The sequence below is a fragment of the Diadema setosum genome, chromosome 7 (genome assembly GCF_964275005.1).
Source record: "Diadema setosum chromosome 7, eeDiaSeto1, whole genome shotgun sequence".
Taxonomy (NCBI): Eukaryota; Metazoa; Echinodermata; class Echinoidea; order Diadematoida; family Diadematidae; genus Diadema; species Diadema setosum.
In genome coordinates this window covers 29,982,625-30,005,690 of record NC_092691.1, presented here as the reverse complement: position 1 = coordinate 30,005,690, position 23,066 = coordinate 29,982,625, and the positions used below count along the sequence as shown (strand labels likewise).

General features: G+C 39.7%; 1 protein-coding gene across 1 annotated transcript; it reads right to left on the bottom strand.

Moving 5' to 3' along the window:
* Nucleotides 1–186: 186 nt before the first annotated feature.
* On the bottom strand, nt 187–22,044 carry LOC140230587 (ubiquitin-conjugating enzyme E2 Q1-like). Its single transcript, XM_072310730.1, has 10 exons — nt 21,797–22,044; nt 13,865–13,969; nt 13,262–13,363; nt 11,668–11,786; nt 10,076–10,172; nt 7,481–7,629; nt 6,620–6,710; nt 4,818–5,021; nt 3,150–3,216; nt 187–1,425 (listed from the first exon to the last, which is right to left on the bottom strand). The coding sequence occupies exons 1-10, from the start codon at nt 21,956–21,958 to the stop codon at nt 1,394–1,396; spliced, it is 1,128 nt and encodes a 375-aa protein (XP_072166831.1). The 5' UTR covers nt 21,959–22,044; the 3' UTR covers nt 187–1,393.
* Between the last annotated feature and the right edge of the window lie 1,022 nt (nt 22,045–23,066).

Sequence of the window (23,066 nt, the reverse complement as noted above, 5' to 3'; positions counted from 1 at the left end):
TTTCTTGCAGTTCAGATTTGATATTTTAACATTTTAATTGTCCAATTAGAGTGCTAGCCTTGAGAGTGCTACACTTGACTTTGGTGAGAATGGCGTGTGAATATACCAGCTGTGTGTTAAAAGGCTTAGATTTGATGGCAACTGTGCCTGCCGTAAAAAAAAAACAAAAAACAAAAAACAGGCAAAACAAGTATAAGCACATAGCAAACTGGTGAGATTTATGTCCTTAATATCACTCCTACGGCGCACATCACCACGCTCATGAAAACGCAGGATTATGTCGACACTACATACTGCTGAGGGAATACAGCAGAAACTGACAGACAGACAAAATGCACAAACAAACATACAACCTAACCAAACAACAGAGGGCAAAGGCTTTGATTTCTATACGCTGTCATTGCTGTTGCTTATGGAACTAAACCTCAGTTAACAATTGCTCAGCGGATCAGTCTCTCAATTCTGCCTGGATAGCCTACGTAGTTTGGCAGCGACTAAGTACAGGAACACGACGAGCTGCCTTACATAACAGCACAAAGGCAAGCTGCTACCTGCTTTTTCCATGTGTGGTAGCAACCTCTGCCAATGCACATCCGCACATCCAAACTGAAGTGGGAAGACAGCGCTATTTCTCCCGTGTGTGTGTGTTTGTTTGTTTTCTTCTTGTCAAATTCATTTACGGGAGACAAAGCAAGCACTTTTGTCTTCTTCTCTACTCACTAATCATCCCACCATTGCAAATATCCCAGGGCACTACGATGATATATAGTATGTTGTCATATAACCGTATGAGAGATTCTTGCTGGATATGTATCTGTCTGTCACGCATGCTCCAAATCTCCACCCGCTTGCTCCACGCACGCAATCCACACGAAGAGCTCCAGTTTGACGTCACAAAGTATATCAATCACGGTTGCAGCTTCCGTCCTTGCTACATGCCGTCTCAATGGCAAAACACACTTGTCCGTCCGAGAACCACGCTGTCATGGTCGCATCTCCACTCTTGGTGCACCGTTCGGGGCCGTTTCTAACGAGACTGACCAGCTGCGGCTTCCGAGGATGAGAGCACTTCCATGTAAACCCCTCACCGGTACAATTCTTGACGCTAAGTAAAAGGGTTCCCAGTGATTATGCTTTCATGACGATTACCATACGCGAGATGATGAGAAAAGGAAAAAAAAAGTACACGGAACAAAATAAAGGAACGATGAAACATGAGCAAAACAAGGCTGATGTGATTAGTTTCTCATTACTCTTCCTATTACTCAGTTAGCTCGTAAAACAGTCCGCCAGCGAGGCAGCCGAAACGTGTCGTTGAGAGTCTTGAGCATGACAAAGTTCACTCTGTACACAAAGAAAAACAGAAGAGGCTCCTTGAAGAGAGTCCCCTGCTCTAGCCATCCTCCTTCGGCGGGGTAAACCAACCTGGAACGACAGGGAATAGCAGCAATGGTAAATTCAAGTGATATATGTCACAAAAACTTTGAAGTACAATGTGCGTACATGTGAAATTCCACTCGATTTTTCCGGTGACTTACAAAAAAAAAGAGATTTCGCACAGAGAGCTGTTGGAGGTTCATTTCAAAATTAGATGCTGAATAAGACAGATAGATGATTTGACTTGTTTTTAACAAAACAGAGAAAGCAGACTAGCGATGATGCCCCTGCCTCACTAATCTCCAATTGACCACCAAACAATTACTAAAGGGCTTTTTACACTTGTGTTTCTTAACCCCGGACTTTCTCTGACCCAGGACTATCGTTAGTCCCGTACCAATTTTTTCAGCTTTTTACACTCGCCAATTAGTCCCGTACTGTCTCTTGTCCGGGGCTAAGGAAAAAACTGACCTTTTTACAATTGTATTTCTTAGCCCCGGACTTTCCAAACCACATGAATATTCATAATTACGCTGTGTACTGTACACGTACACGCACGCACCGGCACCACTTGATTACCTCGTTTCTGATTGGTCAGTGAGGGTCGGACTTCGTCTCCGTCGCTTAGCCCAGGATTATTTTTTCGTTCTGTTTACACTAACTTGCTTGGCACCGCAATTGCGGTGCTAACCCCTGCTATTTTGCAGGGCCAGATAGTACTGTACTATCGGTGGGGCTAGCCCACTTTGGCAAAAATGAGTGTAAACAGAAAGTGGGCTAAGGATAGTCCCGTACCAACGGTGGGGCTAAGGCCCCCCCCCCCCCCCCCCCTTAGCCCCACCGTTGGTCCGGGGCTAAGCAAAAATTTACAAGTGTAAAACGCCCTTAAATTCTCTTTCCCAAATCAAATTATACAGAATGGATTAGTCAGCCTTGCTTAAGTCGACCTTGCATAAGTCAAAGGTCTTTTCCAGTCCTCTTCACTTTATATTCTATTGAGTTTTATCCCTCATAAGTCGAATGCTCTCAAAGTCACAGCCATTTCCTCAGTCCAAATAGATTCGACTTAGGTGAGGTTGATTGTATATCATTCCAATCTGGGGTCCCGTCTTACAAAGACTTGTGATTGATTCAAATCAATCACAACTTTACGATTGAATGCAAAATGGATAGTTATAAAGTTATGATTGAAATTAAAATGGAGAACTGCAATCAATCAATCACAGGTTGCGATTGATTGCAGCTTTCAAGAGATTTGTAACTGATTGATTTCCTATCACAAGTTTTATAAGACAGGGCCCAGGTTTTTGTAGAGTAGAAATGACTGAGCAATAATTATTATTTGTTTAATGGGAATTGAGGCTTGCTACAGGCAAATTCATATCAATAACAAATGATTTCAATACTTATGGGATATCACTTGAAGCAGCACTGTGAGGCAATGGTATCATTTCCTTGTCTATTTTTTATTTATTTTTTTTTGTATGTGATGTGACCCATGTCATTGTTTTTTTAAAACATCCTAAATCAAAAACTGAATTACTTTGTCCTTCATGTCCAACTTTAATGAAACTCACTTAAATCTTTCAATCTGTGTGGTTTTAAGCCATCTCTGAATTTGATTTCAACATGGAGTGGACATTCCCTTCAGACTTACAGCAAAGATGATTGTCAGCAATGGGCTGTATGTCTAGAGCCAATTGTAAAAAAATGGCGAAAATGAATATCTAGTTAATTGAGTGAGAGAATCCGGCAGGAGAGACTCGTCTTACCGTTCTTTTCGTGGATTTGTACAAGGGACCTGAAAGACTGCTGCGCCCTCACAAGGCTGTATTGACTCTGTTGGAAATAAGTTTTAAAAAAGACACATTCAACCAAAAGAACAGTCAGCAGTCAACATGCGAATGATGACACAGGTAATCATTGAGAGTAAGGGGAGTAACTTTTCTCCCTATAAAAAAAACAAACAAAAAACAAACAAAAAAACAATTCTGTCACTGTTTTTTGAAATACTGTAATAGGATTTGTTTCACATGGCTACTACTACGGAAGGAATGAATGTTTGTAAGCAAGCGAACACAGGACCGAGGGGTTGTCAGCCTCCTCCAAAGGATCAAATAATGAGGATAACGTATTTTGCCTAGGGAGCAAAATCCCAGCAGCCTGGGGACTTGAACCACAAACCTCTTGATTGATAGTCTGTTGTCTTATCCACCGAGCTGAAATACCTCCTCACGTCTTTCACTCGTGGCCATGCTAATCCGATAAATTTGCAGATAGGTCACTGCAAAATACTGTGACTTGGCTAAAAAGAACTAATTCATATTTGTTACAAAATCCCAATAGTTTAATCTCTTGAAATACATACATATACCTGCAAATATCACATTCAAAATGTGTTAAAATTTGAATTGTTTTTATTATGAAGAGGGTTATCTCCCACATTTGCATTCTTAACTCTAGAGCAGATTTCCTTCAAACTGTTTTCATACGACTGTTAAATTTCTTTGATCATTTCTGTAACTGGCTTTTGCAAATGATCATGTGAAACAATGAATCCTCTTGGCTACTGTGTATTCTGGATATCATTGACAATGCACTGGTTACAAACTGACTATAGGTGGCAGTGTTCAGGAATAACATTTCAGACAGTGCCAAATATCAAATACTGGTACAGAATTCTAAATCAAGATGTCAGTCACATCACTCTTGAAACTTGCACCTCAGATATGCTTGTTGTTAAATCAAACAGAATCCAACGGCAATGAAATATCCAAAAACGGGCAAAATAATACCCTTCACTGGAAAAGTGTATGAATGCCAGTTGCTCTGTTCAGCATAGTGCATCTTTTGTTGTGGCAGATAATCCCAAACTTTTCTCCTCTACCTGGAATAGCTCCAACTGGTGAGCTGGTTACAACTTCCTTTCCAAGGAAGAGATTTGTTTCCTTTAGGCAATGATCCATTTATCAACTTGCAAAACAAGCCAAAACAGAGCCAAAAATAGGGCACCCTTTTGTTCTCTTTTTGAAAAAAAAAAAAAAAAAAAAAATTGCTAAAAAAATCAGAGTATGGTCACTATTATCAGAATCATTATGACTATCATCATAACACACCTATTATTACCAAATGCAGTATATATGCTTCCTCTTCTTTTCATGACAGCAGTGCTTGCACAGATGGCATAATGTTAGCTATTGTAAAACTAGAAATTTTCATAAGAACAATCTTTCATGAATTTTGTAAGCACCAATGATTCACATAAGTAAAATATATGTTAGGCTATGCAATGCACTGAAAGTAGGAGGTGAGTTGTGAAAATTTCATGCTGCAAAAAAATGCTGTTGGCTCCAATTAGTGAAGGCTTTATGCTGCTGCTGTTTCTGGTGTTACAGTAACTGGCCATCCGTCAGTGACAGGGCCTGGCAATTTCCACCCACCTTGCCCGCACCAAACTGTATCCTGGCCTTGCCCTTGACCAGTGTGGCTGCGATCTGCAGTATGACGGCCTCGATGGTGTAGGCACTGCTCCAGCCCTGCTTGGTGAGCAGCTCCATGCAGATTGCACCGCCCCCTAGGACGTAGCCCCCCGTCAGGATAGGCCACACCACCCGCACGAAGGGAGGGTCGTATGGGTAGTGCTCCTGCAAGAAGTTACAGGCGATGTCAAACAGTAGGGTAATCAGCCAAGAAAACAGGCATACAAAGAGTCAAAGTGGGGACATGGGGGGGGGGGGGGGGAGGGATTATGTATTTCTCAGAAACATAAACACCAAAGAATTACCACTTTAATGACAAAAATGGAAGATATGAAAAGCTTTTATGCAAAGACTGAAATAACCATTCTTAGCAATTTTAGATATATGAGATTGAATCTAATGAAAAACTAAGAGAATTATTATAATACATGTGATGACTTTGATATCATCAAAAATATCTTTTGTTATGTAACCAGTGCAGTACCATAGAGAAGATTTTAGTTTTTGATGATGACCTCTAGTTCAAAAAAATTGAAAGTGGCATATATCAGTTTTTGCGTGCAAACTCTTCATATTCATCCGTATTCTTGCCTTATTACCTGGTGATGAACTCTTCACCATGTTACTGTGTTTATTTGGATGGTTTTGCAGACTGAAGAGATATAATCAATCACATCCAACTGGACCCCATGGATGACTAGCTATTGCAGCTGAATATGGGCTATCCAGCCATCTTCTCAGATGGAAATGCAACAAACAAACAAGAGACAATCCTTTGGTTCTGTATCAAAGTCTTACTTATCATAAGCAGCATCAGTCTAAAAAGTACATTATAAGTTTCACAAATCCTCTCGGCACTTCACGTCTTTGTTGCCTTGTAACAGATGTGTAGCCAGTTCAGAAACTTTTGGATTCAGTGAAACGGCAAATAAAAAGAGCAGGTATGTGCGTGTTTAGGTTTGTGTATGCTAATTTGCACATATCATGTGACCCATGAGATATACTCATACTCCCTTTCATAGAAAGATCCCTAGGGTTCAGTGACATTACGATATTGAGATGGGTGCTCATTCTGAATTTTGACATAAATCCCACAAGAGAACAGAAAGAGAGACAAACAAACAGACAGACAGACAGACAAAAACAATGAGCTAAAATGCTTCCAGCTTAATTGTGTAAGAGGCATAAAGTGCACAGGTATCATACACCATTCATGTAAATTAGAATCTGGTTGAGCACTCTGATGCCAGCAATCTAGCTATAGTCAATAAGTCAATGCCACTTGCTTCAGCTGGATCTTTCTGGAGTTGAGTTATGCTTGAGTGATAAGCACCTACTGCCATTCTTTGGGTGACTGAAACCAGCTGACAGGATCTGGCTTAGCAAACAATTTATTCAATAATTGCATTTCACCCAAAGAATGAATTAATAAATAAATAAACAGCATTTTGAACAAATCAGTGTGTAAACAAGCAAAAAACAAAACAAAACAAAACAAAACTGCCAGAACAAATAAACAAGAATAAACTGATTCATTGGTAAACACATTAATCATAACAAGATACAGCACTAACACCACTTTAAGTGTATTGATCTAGTTATTAGTGCCCAGTCTTGATGTGCAATTTAAAGCAATGGAAACCACTGTGGGCTGGCTGGCTGCCTGGCACAGGTTCATGCAAGTCATGCACCATAGCTGACCCCTGGCCGATAGTTAAAATCAATTCAGAAAGTCTGGTCCCATGTTAAACTCATCAACCTACCTTAAAGGTCATATTGAGGAGTATATGATCCTTGCCTTCCTTCTCTTTCAGTTGAATTAGATCTGCATGGAGTGGGCTGTCAGAGTCAACTCTGTTGAAAAAAAAAAAGAAGAAGAAAAATAATTGAGTTACACGAACACCTCACTTATCTTCAATAACATTATGCAGAAGACAGGATACAGGAATTCCTTTGGATGCAAAACATAGGTGAAAAAATGTCAGTGCTGGTCATATTAACAGAATATATTAACAAAATTAAAAAGAAATATAATCTAGCAGGAATGTTGAAGTGAAAGTTACAAAAAAAAAATGGCAACACAAAATGGAACAAATCAAGAGTCACATTTTTCTTGAGTGAGTAAATAAAAGTGCTGTGTCCACATCCAGTGCGAACCTCACTTTACACTGACAGTCTATATCAAGTCCATTCTAAATTCTGGCTTATTATCAAAATATGGTTAAATGAAATATGGCAGAAATAGTGAAATGAAATGGATGAATACAGCATATTTCAAATGCAGTGAAGAAAATGAAAAGTTATTAGCAGTTTATTGTACATCCTGTGATATGCATGACCTATGACTTCTGACCCTAGTATGAAATTTTGGACAGCATCAATATATTAAGACACCCCACATGTATCTATGACTCAAGTTCAGATCACTTGGAGCAACTTGAGAGTCTTGCAGGTAAACTGTAACTTGTGTGTGATGGATGACAGAGAGAAGACAGGTAATGGACATTTGGATCCCTCTTTCTCACCTCTACCTTCTGTGGGCAAAACAGTCAAAATTGATACAGCACTCAAAACTTGCCCTGCTGACATAAGCGGCAAGTCATTACGTATATACATGTACTCACGTGAAAATCTTGACATTCCAGTCGTATAGACTGTCATTCACAAGTTCCACAGCATACATCTTTTTCTTCTTGAAGCTGTCCGATCGGTAAATGTCTCTTAGCTCCTTCATTAGTCTGTCAGTTGCCCCTACCGACCCTGAGACGGAACCCTGTGGACGGTCATCACATGAAACATGATTGACAGTGAATGACATACTGTACAACCTACAAAACTTAACAGTATACTTAAAAACAGAATGACGATGTCGTGAATACAATACCATTCTTTAAACTCTACATCTTCTATCATATGTCAACCTATTCAGGCATTAGAAAACAACTGTTTCATTGCGGTTATGTGAAAGTCAGAAGATCACATATATGTGCCCTGTTTAAGTCCTCCATGGGTGTTTTGTCCACGAAATATCACTGTTTCTGTCTCAGAAACGCATTTGCCGGCGATGCACCAGGTACACTTTGTTTGCTCTTATACTCACATCAATGAAGAAAGAGGAGCCCACCTCCTCCACAAAAAAAAAAAATAAATAAAATAAACAAATAAAAATGTGAGGGAATGCATTTTTGGTCTTCTTCATTTTCTTCCTCTGTAAAACAATGCATCTGTAAACTACACTGCACGAGGCAATATACTGGTAGTCACCTGCTAACCACACATAAATATTCAAATGCCCATGCCCGTAAGACTTCATTGTAGATGATTTGATGACATTTCCTTTCATTTGTCTGTGACATTATGTGAGTATGACATCTACCTTGAAAGTAAGACACATTATAACTTTCAAATGAAAGCAGACCCCAGCTTGCTTGCTGGTGCATAGATCCATCTCAATGATGTTATGGATCAGACATTACTGAGCGTGTGTGTACATGGATTCAATAAGTACACCGGTATCAGTATACATGTACATTACTCTATGTTATCGTCACTTCAATCTACATGTAGTCCTCATTAAAATGCCTCTTCCTGTTTGCGCAAAGACCTACTGTACTGCTGCAACTTTTTCATCTGAGTACTGTGCTGTCATGCACATTTGTATGGCTTCACAACAATTAGTGAACAGATATGACTGACAGAGAATCTCTTGCCAAGGTAGGGCAGATGCAAATGCTAGAGGCCTTCAGGAAGTGCATGGAGACCTGCACCACAGATATGTGGACTGCAGTGTGTCTGCTTGCTGACCATAAAAGAACAATTAACCCTTGATCATGTGCTTTGAGTGCTGACAGGGACAGAAAAAACCCATAGCATAGTGCACATTATATTCCACATACTAAGAATCTTGCTATAGGATTGGTCAAGAGCTGATCACATGATAAAGGGTAGTTTTGCCCATCACATCACCAGGGAAGAAAAGTTTGTTACACTCTATGACGATAGTCATCTTGTTTCGCTGATCTCTCAGTCCACACAGTCCTAACGCGTGCATTTTGAGTACGAGCAAAATAAAAGTGTGTTGCACTGTGGCCTATCATTTGACCTGGGTCAAGTGATAAGACCACAGTGCAACGCACTTTCATTTTGGTGCCACTCGCGGGGCGCGGAGCAAATTCGTTGTTTTGTCATCTACGCGCATACGTCTAAAGTAAACAACGTAGCCTAGCCTAAGCCCTGAGGATACCTAAAGACAGCTAAAATGGTTTCAGATGTGGAATAAAATGGAAATATCTAGAACTCTACATGTGGAATATAAAGCAAATACACAACTTTTAGTTTCAGGCAATGAGACAAACTCATCACTTCCTAGGCGATCTGAATGTGTACGCTATCTTTCCTCAGCTGCGCTTCGGAAAGATAGCTACATCCAGATCGCCTCGGAAGTGATAGTTTGTCCCATCACCTTCACCAACGTTGATTATTTGCTTACTGTCCAAATCCCCTGGCACAGAAAGGGTCAAGAGATGGTTCCTCTTGCTTCCTGGTCCATGAAGCAGCATCCATTGCAACATGACAGCTGGGGGCACATCAAAAAGTCTTTTGCGGTCACTTCAGTCATGCAAAAGAATGTAGCCATGGTGCAGCAGCAGTCGCAATTTGCATCTGCACCATCAACATTTCTCAGATGTTATGATATCTTTTTTTTTTATTAAAATGAGATAATCGTAACTGTATATCAAATGGTAGGTGAACCACCTCACCGGATTTGCACCCTGCTCTTTGCAATGAACGAATGAAGTGGGTTCTTTTATGTGCTGGAGTCATGAATATCTCACACACGGGACCTACATTTTCGTGTCCTATCAGAGGGACAGTGTGTTTTTGCCTCTTACTTGAGAGGACGGGATGATTACACACAACATTGCTCAGCTGTACTCGGGAATAGAACCCAGGTCCTTTGGATCTGGAGGCAGACGCACTACCAACTAAGCCAAATCACATCTCTTGTAGGATGGATGCCGGACACAGGAAGCCTTTAACAAACAAGAAAGTCTGATTACATGTCCTGACATAAGCTAATCAAGCCCATTCAGGCTAAATGAGGGCGGCAATGGGGTCATTGCATGATGTTACACAATATCTTCCATTCACCCTTTCATGACTAGACAAGGCCATGGGCAAAATGAAGGTGACACTGTGACGATGAAGAGTGAGCTCACCTTGAGATAGTCTTTCCTTTGATTTGACTTGAGTCTTGCTAAGACAGCGTAATTCTCAGCGTCAATCTCCTTCTCGTCATTGTCTTTTTCCATTTTGCTGGAGGTGGGGGGGGGGGGGCAGAGTGAAAAGAGAAAAGGGACTGTTAGGGGAACTCACAGTCTGCAACTTAAGTATGTAGACACACAACTACTTGATATTGCTTACAATTTGTCCAAACTGTGCATGAAAAGAGCAAACCTGTTCACAGATGGCAAAGACAAACAAGATATTAAGCACCTTTTTTCTTGTCTTTGTTTACACCTAGGACTATTCTTCCTCTATTATGTGAGGGTTACATAAGAATTAAACACTGTATGTACATCTCACAGAAACTTCCACTGTGGAAGATGACTAAGGACAATTTAAAACTCGAAAGTGGGAGGTTTCCAAGTTTTTTGAGGCATTGTATACCTATTTTGTTTTATGCCTATAAATGCTGCTTGCAATGATTTTTACTTAGTTTCCCAGCAGTTTGGAGAGGAAAAACATAATTTGGAATAATTCATAACAACGACCTACGGTGTAGTCTCATTTCATAGTGTTTTACAGATTCCACTGAAGACAAGTCAACATAAACAAAATATAAGTATAGGTAAGGTACCATGTATTTGATAATATTTCACAATAGAAAATGATAGAATCGAAACTGCAAACATCATGGATCATTGCACATCTAAAATCTTAACTTCTAATGTTTTCTCACATTATAATTACCAAGTTTGGCTTTTAATAGTGATTGACTCATAACAAAATTCATCTCTAATTAAATCTCAAATGTCATAATTTACTGTTACTGTCATTCAATTAAAGGACAAGTTCACCTTCATTAACATATGGATTGAGAGAATGCAGCAATATTAGTAGAACACATCAGTGAAAGTTTGAGGAAAATTGGTCAATCGATGCAAAAGTTATGAATTTTAAAAACTTTTGTGTTGGAACCGCTGGATGAGGAGACTACTAAGGCTCTTGATGTCATATGAGTACAACAGTATAAAGAAAATGTAAAGAAAATTGAACATGTTTTCACTTTTTTCGCATAATAAAAGAGCACTCGACTTGCCTCTTTCTTAAGGCAATGGGAATAATAACATAATAACATATGTCTGTAACGAGTCAAGGGAATGTGTACTTTTTTCAAAAGATGAAATTTTGTGAAATTCTCTTTATATTTTCCTTTATTGTTGTACGCATGTGACATTATACACTGCAGTAGTCTTCTCATCCAGCGGTGACTGCACAAAAACTTCAAAAATGCATAACTTTTGAACGGATTGTCCGATTTTCCTCAAACTTTCAATGATGTGTTCTACTAATATTGCTACATTCTCTCAATCCTTATGTTAATGAAGGTGAACTTGTCCTCTAAGTGAATCGGGTAGTACAGAGTTAATCTCATTTGAAAGTCAGATAATATAAATCGCCATCCTGTACAGACCTGATGACATATTTCTCTAGGTCAGTTTCTGATTTATATGTCAGGTCATTACTATGGAAGATATAGAGAAAAAAGAGAAAGAGATAGAAGAGAAATGTATGATAATATCCTCACCTGGGCTCTTCCTCCATCTCATAATGATCTAGGCAGTCATCTACCTCGTGGTTCTCGTCATCATCCTCGTCCTCCACTGCGTCGTCCTCGTCTGCACTTAGCATTTCTTCATCGTGGCTCTGTCAGAGTTGAAGCAGTTAGCAGGAGATATAAAGGTGTATTTAAAGTGATGTTCAAAAGGGGCCTGAGCTTTCGATCCTAGCAGAATCTTCGTCAGAGGCAAAATGACAAACATGCAGGGAAAGCAATCACATATAAGGACTTTACATAACAAGAACAGACAGGGACAAGCTGGGTACACAGAACAAAGAAACAAAGGAGAGGGAGGTCATGGGCAAGGAGCCCAACAGGTAAAAGGAGGGGGATTAAAGCAGGAGGGTGGACAGACAATAGGCAGAGGAGAGGGGACAGACAAAAGGCAGAGGGGGTCAGTGATGATCATGAGGATCAAGGAGGCAACCAATGAAGGAAAAGGATGAATAGGGAGGCAACATCAAAGAAGATAGGGAACACCAGAGGGATAAAGAAAGGGAAAGAGTGAAAAAAGCAACAGCAAGAGGAAGGGAGGGGGGGGGGGGGGGGGCTGAGCAAACAGTGAGCCCTGAAAGCTCACTGTTTGCTCAGCCCCCCCCCCCCCCCCTCCCTTCCTCTTGCTGTTGCTTTTTTCACTCTTTCCCTTTCTTTATCCCTCTGGTGTTCCCTATCTTCTTTGATGTTGCCTCCCTATTCATCCTTTTCCTTCATTGGTTGCCTCCTTGATCCTCATGATCATCACTGACCCCCTCTGCCTTTTGTCTGTCCCCTCTCCTCTGCCTATTGTCTGTCCACCCTCCTGCTTTAATCCCCCTCCTTTTACCTGTTGGGCTCCTTGCCCATGACCTCCCTCTCCTTTGTTTCTTTGTTCTGTGTACCCAGCTTGTCCCTGTCTGTTCTTGTTATGTAAAGTCCTTATATGTGATTGCTTTCCCTGCATGTTTGTCATTTTGCCTCTGACGAAGATTCTGCTAGGATCGAAAGCTCAGGCCCCTTTTGACTCCATTTTACTCCATTGGCTCGCCCTTATTGGATAAGCAGTTTTCAGCAGCTTTTTTTGCTACATAAAGTGATGTTCCAATATGACTGGGCAGTGCAAATGAAACGCACAATCTGGCATATGTGTTTGCCTCTATAAGCGATCACTACAAGTAGCAATGATTAATGAGATCTTGGACCTACGGACGGACGGCTAGACAATCACAAGACATTAACTGGCACCCATTAGGTTAAGAAGTATCAAAAACTGAGCGGTAATGTTGATCACTACCACAAATGGATCAGCATTTTGGTCGGATATTTTTCTGACAAACTGTTAAAAGCTACTGAAATCCTTGCATCTGATTGGCTTAGAGCAAATTGGTCTAACAACTTTGTCAGACAAAATGCTTCATGAAATGCCCCCTGCAGGTGCACAAGAGAGATTACACAAAATTGCTGTAAAAATTCGTGAATGGCTACAAATGCTCCCACAGAGAGATTCCGCAGAAATCATTACTTACAATTGTACATGTATGATGTGTATGCAAGGAACATGCAGCAAAGTTGCATTTCTACCTACCTCTGGTGGTAAATGCTGTTCCAGCTTGGGCAGAGTTGACGGTAGATTTACATCATGGAGTTTGCAGAGTTCACACACTAAGTGCTTCACGTGTCTCAAAAGCTATAAAACAAGATGCAGGGGAAAAAATAATACCATAGTAAGTGACATCATACGTTGTATCCAACAAGGAAAGGGAAGTTGATAGAATCAGTTTAATAATTTTCCTCTAAAGTTTCATATGACAGCCATATTTGATAATGGACATTTCAAATACTTTTTCTCCCTCCCCCCCCCCCCAACCCAATCAAATCAATAATTATGCCAGTTCAGTTATGCTCCTTACAGAAGCATTTACAGAATCATATGTATGCTGTATGGTTGACCAACAATATAAACGAGGAAACTGCCCCGTTTAATAAGTTTCAAGATGATGACCAAACGCCCATGAAGATTCTGCACATTATTCTTACATACTGTGCATTCCAATTGAAACAAACAATGATAAACATGTACTGTATGCACTCAATTACATGCCCCATAAACATTTCAAATCCCAATTACTTCAGCTGCTCCGAATGAAACACCTACTGGAGGTGAAAGTGACATCAGAAGTGAATTTACCAATGAGTCTGATCCCGTTACATCCGCAAGCTGCTCAATGACTGTGGAGATGACTGCATCGTCAGCTTCGGAGAACCAGACGGGTGGAGATGAAGGGTAGGAATCCTGGAATGGGGAAATGAAGAAAGTGGATTCTCAGTTTTCAAGCATCAATGAAAATTTAATCTTAATGTCTCCTTTATAAACAAATGAATGACATAGCTTTTGAACATTTTTGGTCAAATTGTTTGTTTTTGTTTTCATCCGGCATACAATGTATCATTCATTTAGTCTGAGATTGAAAAAACATCTGAGCAATACTACACATGTACTGTATATCTGTGCCTGAAATACAGCACATTCTGCAAAATCTTTAAGCACACACTTTGAAGGCCCTCTAACACGACATGCTGTCATCAAGCTTTCCATATCCCTTCACAATAATTTCAATCTATCTGCTTCAGAGCCGGACAGTTTTAGTCACTGTGACATGATTTACTAAACAGGTATTGGTTTGTAATATTTTTCTTTTTTACTACATCAAAATAAACCTGTTAAGTCTAAATGTGGAAGTACTGATCTGATTTGAAAGAGAGAGGGTCATTTGTCCATCTGAGTCAAATTTGAGCACTAATTTTGGTTGAAAAATTAAAAGTCTGCGACAATTTAGTTCACTTTCATTAATACAAATTGTATGTATAGGTATTGGATCATCAAAAAACAAAACTGAAACGAAGTTCATGCTGTATTCACCAACAGTTTATTTCAGCACACAAAATTTTGAGCAATTTGCTCTTTCTCCAGTGTTGATAATGAGAAAACAAATAACAAGTTTGATAAAGTTTTGTTTCAGTTTTGTTTTTACGATATTATCATGCCAACACATGGACAATTTACTCAATATAAAACTTAACCCACTAACAATAAAGAACTGTGTAATTCAATGGTTTCAGATCACTCCAATGAAATAAAAATAGCAAAGCTTTTCAAATACTAGAATATCATGGCAGCTATACTACACACAGCAAATACAGCGGTCGAGAAACCTGCATTTACAATTGTGCTGAGTAATTCTGAACTAATAAAAGTACTGCAGAAGTAATGCCACAGGACTTCAGATTAACCACAGGATTTCAAGTTAGAATCACTCTTTGAGGTATTGGCAGATTTCTGAAATAGGGCAAACAGTTAATATGCTATACACACTAATGTATTTTAGTATTGCTCTATCATAATACAGCTCTGATGCCATGCTAACCAAAGATGGGCATTAAAGGACAAGTTCACCTTCATTAACATAAGGATTGAAAGAATGTAGCAATATTAGTAGAACACATCATTGAAAGTTTGAGGAAAATCGGACAATCCGTTCAAAAGTTATGAATTTTTGAAGTTTTTGTGCAGTCACCGCTGGATGAGAAGACTACTGCAGTGTATGATGTCACATGCGTACAACAATATAATGAAAATATAAAGAGAATTTCACAAAATTTCATCTTTTGAAAAAAGTACACATTCCGTTGACTCGTTACTGACATGTTATGGGTAATATTATTCCCATTGCCTTTAGAAAGAGGCAAGTCAAGTGCTCTTTTATTATGCGAAAAAAGTGGAAATATGTTGAATTTTCTTTACATTTTCTTTATACTGTTGTACTCATTTATGACAACACAAGCCTTAGTACATGTAGTCTCCTCATCCAGCGGTTCCAACACAAAAATTTTAAAAATTCATAACTTTTGCATCAATTGTGCAATTTTCCTCAAACTTTCAATGATGTGTTCTATTAATATTGCTGCATTCTCTCAATCCTTAAGTTTATGAAGGTGAACTTGTCCTTTAATATCTCTTTAACCCGTTGAGGATGGACTGATTTTGCTACAACACGCATTTCCCATAGACCTCTGCCCCAGTATATTTGGGACTTGTCCTCAATGGATTAAGTTTCAATACCTATTTCTTTGAATAGCACATAAAAAAAAAAAAAAATACATTTACAGGGATGGTATGGTAATGGTGGAGATGAGGATTAGGCTTTTAACTTTTTGTGAGATACCAAGAAACCACTTATAAAATAGCATGGAACATGCCATTCTAAGAGGACTTCAAAGTTTATTTGATGGAAATAAGTTTTGGAATGGCCGAAACATCCAAAAACAAAGTAAAACAAAGCAACCATAAAAAAGGTGGGTCCCAACTTTCATGAAGATCGCTCTTTTTGGATATCCCAGCCATTTCAAAACAGATTTTCATCAAATAAATGCTGAATTCCTCTTGAAATTACATGCTCTTTCATATTTTATAAGAGGTTACTTAACATCTCAATGAAAAATGACAGAAACCTGAAGTTAGGTCTAAACCAAAACTATATACTTGCTACCCTTTTTAGGTCATGAGTTATGATCTGATTCTAGTGCATACAACCTATTTTTGAATTTCATGCAGATACCTTGATGTAAAATTGTGTCAGAAAGAATATTCAAGACATTCTCAGAAAAGGACATTCATAAAATCACAAAGACTGTATTTCTTTGTTCTAGCCTTCAAATAATACAATGTACATGTTACTATGAATGAGATTCTTGCAACATGATAGGATGAGGGGCTGACACCTGAAAAATAATTTATATTCAGCAAAATCATTTAAATTAAGACTCTTTTAAAATTCAAAAAACAAACTATGAAAGAGTTTATACCATATGAGATGATACACTTTGCAGATACACTGTTAATACCTTTTTGACAACCAAGACAAACAGCAAAAATTCTCATGCATGGGGTGGGTATGGTGTTACTTACACAAACAGTGATGCAGGAGTAGATCAATGCAGTATATCCTATGAGTTTATTAAGTTTGCCTTGGACCCACAACAACTTGATTTTCTCCCATGTATTTAACATGTATTGTTTGATGCACAACATTATGATATCACAAATAACTATACAATGTATGTACAGTTGTAGGTAATGCCACATGCAATGCGCAAAATATTTGAAACAAATGCCTACGTGTACAGTGTTCTTAGCTGGTTCATGGATCTACATCCAGCCCAGACTACTGTTCAAATAAACATATACTGCCGGATCCAGAACTCCCACTGGTGGGCCAGTAACTTTTTAGGAATTGCCAAATTTACTGTTCCAACATGACCAGGAAAAAAAAAAATAATAAAAAATAAATAAATAAATAAAAAAAATAAAAAATTGGGTCAAAGCAGTAAAAATAGTTTTAGTTTCATCCTGACACATGAAGTAATATATTTGGTAGAATAATCCTCAAAAAATATTATTTGAAGGAGTTTAGAATGGAGGTGTATCAGAATGAACACTGGGCTCATTAAACTTCATCAATTCTAAATTCTACAACAAAGTTCCAAACCCTTGTTCTTACTAATAATTGTAGTTAAAATAAAGCACAGAGGTTGGTCATGGATTATAACATTAGTCTTTGATTGTCTATGGAAAGGACATGGCATCTCCATCAGTCCTGGCACGATCTTGTATCTGAAACCATTTGTTTATAAAATGCCCACAACGAACGAGCAGTAACGAGGTTGGTCTACACTCTAGTTTGGGTATGGTGTTGGGCTCTGATATGAATTAATCATTTGTTAATGATACAAATAATAATTTGTTAATAAGGGGCCTACAGCCTGTACTCTTTGTAATTGTAGCTGATGTCCACTTAGCTTTGCCCTTCTTCTTCTCATCCTTCATGTTCAGTACAGTCTACCTTTAGCCTTTGGAGTTTCATGTAACGTTGTTGGGACCCATTCTAGCAATTCCTCGACAACAGTACGCAATCCGTGCCCGGTAAAATTTAAATTTCCAGTAGAAAGTTCTCCATCCATCGCTGGCCTACCTTGTCCACAGTCAGTCATGAACCATATTGTGTGTAATGTCTTCTAGACACTTCCTGTCTACTTGTAGTAAATGATGACATAAATGGTATCCCGGGGTACCAAATAAAAATAAGCCATTTTGTTGAATTATTATTATTTTTTTAAAGGTTGCATCCTGGGTGCCAAAAAGTGGGAAATTATTTTGGTGCTAGAGCTACAGTTGTAGCGTGCGGTAGCCACTGCAATGCACTGCACTGTACTGAAGCACACGCTATATTGCCAGCACAGCATACATGTACCATGCATGCATAGTATAGTGAGGTGCCCGCACCTCGTCAGGGGCCCGAATACCGTCACCCCGCTTAAAATTGTTACAAGCATGCTAAACAAAACATTATGCCCGGGACTGTGTTCAGTATGCTTGAAACTTGACAGGGCTACCACAACCAAGCAAATTGTGGTGAAAACCGAAGTTTTTCATGAAAATCTGAAAATTATATGAGGAACATGTGTTATAAGTATCATCATGGTCACCCGCACGCATCTTTTACGTGTATGGTTGGACCTACTACTCATCGATCACCTAATGTTTATTTGCTTGATAAGAATATTTAACACTGAAATTCACGTAAAAAACCAGACCTACGGTGATTGAGAAAATCCAGCACTATCAAATGCCGTTGTTCCCTTTTTTGATTCGAAGTTTCAGTACAAAAATATCGCCGTCGAACTTGCGTGGCCTCGTTTCAACTCCCCGCGGTAAAGCTCCTTATTGAGATCGACCGCTGTTTTTGCATTGACAATGCACGCAAACCGAGTTGTATTGAACACCGTGTTGTACGAAGCTTTTTAGAAACTTCCATAGACATTACATTACGATTCGGTGAAAATATCCATTCAAAATTTTGTCCTTGATGAAAACCATTAATGAACAGTGAATTTTCGCGTTTTCCCACACCATCCTCATCAACGGTCAAAGCCAATCCATTTTTATGTGCTCTGCGCGCAGTGAAGTGCGTACTAAGCGCTCTGTGTGCCAATGTATACGCGGTCGGTTTCAAAAAGGGTGGTCGATATGTACATGTAGTAGGGCTACCATACATGTCTATGGGAGCATCACGCTCACCCTCACACGTCTTTTATGTGCTTTGTCTATGGGAGCGCGGGTGACGAGTTGCAGGCCCCTTCCTTGGCGCACGAACATTCCGCATCATTTGCGTTTGACGACGATAGCGGCAAATTTTCGATATCGATCAGTGAACTTGCGATTCCATTGGAATCTTCAGCATTTTTCCTGTATGTGAGTGGGATTTCACAGAATTTCAGTGACGAAATGTGATTCAAATATGCACAAACATTAACTATGACAAGGTGCAGGTCACCCAAGTATATCACATGCAGTGGCATGGGAATGAGTGTAGACGCACACACAGTGCATGCATTTCTCTGCGGCTGTCCTCGAGTGGACGTGAGGTGGCGCTACACAACGTCATACCCCGGGGTACTATGGTAACCCCGGGTAACGCGTGATGCATCAAATGTTAGATCCCGCTAACTTAGGGTTATGTTTAACGTAGAGACAGTAACCAAAGAGTAGATCTATTTCACTTAGTTCTATACTAATAGCAGTTGGGAGGGTAACCATACACAGCCCTGTCGCTGTACACAAGTGTAAGTCGCGACAGGGCTGTACGGTGTGGACACTCCGTAATCTCTGTATTCCGGGGCGCCGACGCGATTTTGAATTTACTGCACCAATTTTGTTACTAAGACTACATAAGGTGAAAACTTTATCTATTTAGCTACCGTTTTCAGCTATTGATATTGATATACTCATTTCATAACTTACCAAAAATTGCACCTTACGCCGCAGAAATCGTAGAAATTGCAGAAATGATGTCGGCGCAGCACTGGGCAAAGAGGGCGCTGTCGACTTCGCGGGCGTACAAACTCTAGCAGCGCAATTTGCATCGTTCAAAGCTGGGAAAGGTTTATTTTGAATGGCCCCGCGATGATCACAGCATTCCGGGTTAAGATTGGACTTTTTGCTCAGTGTATGTTGCGTGAGGGCTCACTATGGCATGGGGTTATGGACTGAAATACCATGCTCATAGTCCAAGTATCTCAATTCACGTGAGTGATTCGTAAAATTTGTGAAAAGAATGTAGAAATTTTCAATAGTTTTGTTGTTGTGTGGCCGTGTTCGAGGGGTTTAGTAGATATGTGTATGGGGTTCCGTAGATATGTGTATGGGGTTCCGTAGATATGTGTATCACACACCGTCAGACCCCGTGCTAACTATACACAGCCCAGTCGCCGCTGTACATACGTAGCGCGACAGGGCTGTACCAGCGAAGCTCCAAACACGAAGAGGGTCCAACGATCGCATGCGATTGGATTGAATTTTGATACTTTAGCTCATTTTTTTGCCACTTCAAACTCATCTGACGAACAAAATGATAATGAGACTTCATATTTATGCTATGAATATTGAAATTTAGATTTAATAACTTACCTAAATTGATGGTTATATGCACCATGTGTGAACTGTTCACGAACGGTACATCGTCTTTCACGCCAGGCCATTTCCAATATACGGGAGGTCACATGATCTGAATGCCCTTTCAAAAGGTCGCGCTGTGCTGCTACACCAACACTCAAGCAGCGCATCGCACGCACGCAAAAGATTTCCGCAGAGTTCAAGGCGCCATTTTGAATTCTGCAACGATGAACCCCGACGGTGTTAGGGAATCCACCAGAAAGTATCATTTTTTGGTTCCACTGACTTATCACGAGGGCTCTCAATGGACTTACGAACCTTCTGTAATACAAGCATGCAAGTAAGGTGAGTAACGTTTGGTAACGTGTACATTGTTTAGACCTATAAAGAACGTATAAATTTTCATAAGTTTTGTAGTTGTGTTGTGGTTCCCCACTTTGAAGGTGCCCGCTCGCTGGTCAGACGCTGTATTCGCATAGCGTATTAACAGCGTCTGGTCGGGCTAACCCCATGCTAGCTTAGCGCACGGGGTCTGGTCGGGCTATTGGGAGGGTAGCCTGACCAGACCGCTGTGCACAGCACAACAGTCTGACATGTACTAGTGTTTAAACGTACGTAAACGACTGTCGCTTTTGACGGCAAGACCACAAAAATGTCTTTTATTTTGTTTGATTTTAACAGTAATACCACCCACCTATATCGTATGTTGCTGATGGCTGAGTTGAATTTGGTGTTTTGTTGGTATCCAAACCTTATTGTTGAATTTTTCTGAGTAGATTGTGCGATGATTCACAAAATTAACGAACAGCCACGAACGCTCAACCCGAGATACCGTGTTAGCATTTTACGTACGCCCGTGCGTTTCGTGTGTTACGTAAAGCTTGTCGTCTTCTACCATGTATTTCCGCGCGTGCTGCTCTCATGATATGACGTCACTCCGACTACCTCCGACTACCTACGTTGTAGCATAGGAGAGTGATTGCCATTCAATAACACGCAGAAGATGAGGAGTGAAGCAATACGGACGCTCACAGACCTGATTTTAAGGACGGATTTCGGTAGGTTTTTGATGTAATTAAAAAAAGATACGCATACCGATTATTGGATGATTATCATAGATTACGGGGATTCCTTATATTTTAGTTTTCCACGATTCAAAAAGATATTCATGAAGGAGTCGCACAACCACCACTGAAAAATGACAACGTCTGCGAAGGAGTACACGTGCAGCGCTGTCGCTTCGCGACAGCGGCTGCGTGTAGTTATTGGGAGGGTAACATTGTTATGTTAGGAACAGTGTCTAAAGAAAAGACAGTGGTTGGTTAACATTAGATTTCTCAGTGCATAGGGTAAGAAATATGCATGGAGCTGGTCAAGCAACTTGACCTCTACTACTACAACTAGGTTTTAGACACTATGCCTTTTCTAGTCCTTTTCAACATGTGGGCCTGCTCAACTTGCTTGGAGAAGGCTTTGGGCATAGTGGATCGTCTTTATATTCCTGAGACAAAAGCTACTGAGCACAATAGACCACATTGTCATTGTCATTGGAGCACTCACACACACAAATAAGTAAGAGCATACACGGCACTACGACTACGTTTGACTCACTGTAAAGTTACAATGAATGATGAAGACTTCGTTGTTGGAACCGATAAACTTGCACGTCAGCTCGTCCATGTTCGCAGTACAAAGTTGAAACCTTTCATTTTCTTTGGGGAACACTGCCTCTAATAGTTTAATTTCACGTTTTAGAGATGCTCCGCACGACATTTTGAAAAATACACTTGCTGCTGCGCTAAATCACAGTCACAGTCATTTGTTCCACCAGCTTTTCTTTTCACTCTTCGTCGCCAGTGATGCCTACGAACGAACACTACGAAAGCTGGGATCGGGGATGTGTGATATCACAGAAATGTCGGCGATTCTAAACAAAAGTTCGTGCATAATACCGTATGTACTGTATTGCTCATCCCACACACAGAACTGTGTACTGATAGCGTGAAGATGGCGGAAGGGACTTCATCATCCTAACGCAAGAGGTCGCTAAACCACAAATTTCCACAAGTTTCCTGTTGGGCTAGCAACTTGTACTACACATATCTCCGCATTGACTCTGCATTCTAAAAATCATGAAAATCACGTCGGTAGAATATCATTAAACAGTAGAATGTGCGATTTTATTGTTGAAATTACTACACATTGTAACAGAATATAAAACGACATATATCGTATTGACACAAAACAATCCAGGATATCGACATGGGCACTTGAACAAACTCCTCCTTCAGAAGAAGCAAAGAGCGCATCTTCCCAGTAACAAAAACAGGAGTAGGAAATTTATAGACAATTTTGTAAAAGAAGTGAACATTTTGTGAGTTTTTTTTTTTTTTTTTTTTGTATCTACGTTATTGTTGACCAAACCAGACATTAGATCCTTTTCTTCATTTTCTTCTTCTGGTTAATCTCCTTCAATTAGTTGCGATTCTTGCAGACTGTGAATTGCATCTATAGCGGGCAGCTTTTATGGTAGGCCTACTACTTTGAAGACGCAGATGGTCCGATTTTCTCAAATTTGTCACCAAAGATTTTTCATCTAATTTTGTTATCACTTTGTATGTTAAAAAATAATAATATCGCAAGGAAAAATTGACTGAAATGAAAAAGATACTAGAAAGATGATATTCACTTAAAAAATACCCCGCGCTCTCTCTCTCTCTCTGTTGTTGTTGTTGTTGTTGTTGTTGTTGTTGTAGCTTGAATGATTCTATAGATCAGGTAATGTGAGTCGACATGAAAAACAGTTTAGAAATCACATTACAAATAGTGTTTCTCATGTCGATTTAATGTGAATCGACTAACAGTTTAGAAATCATATTAC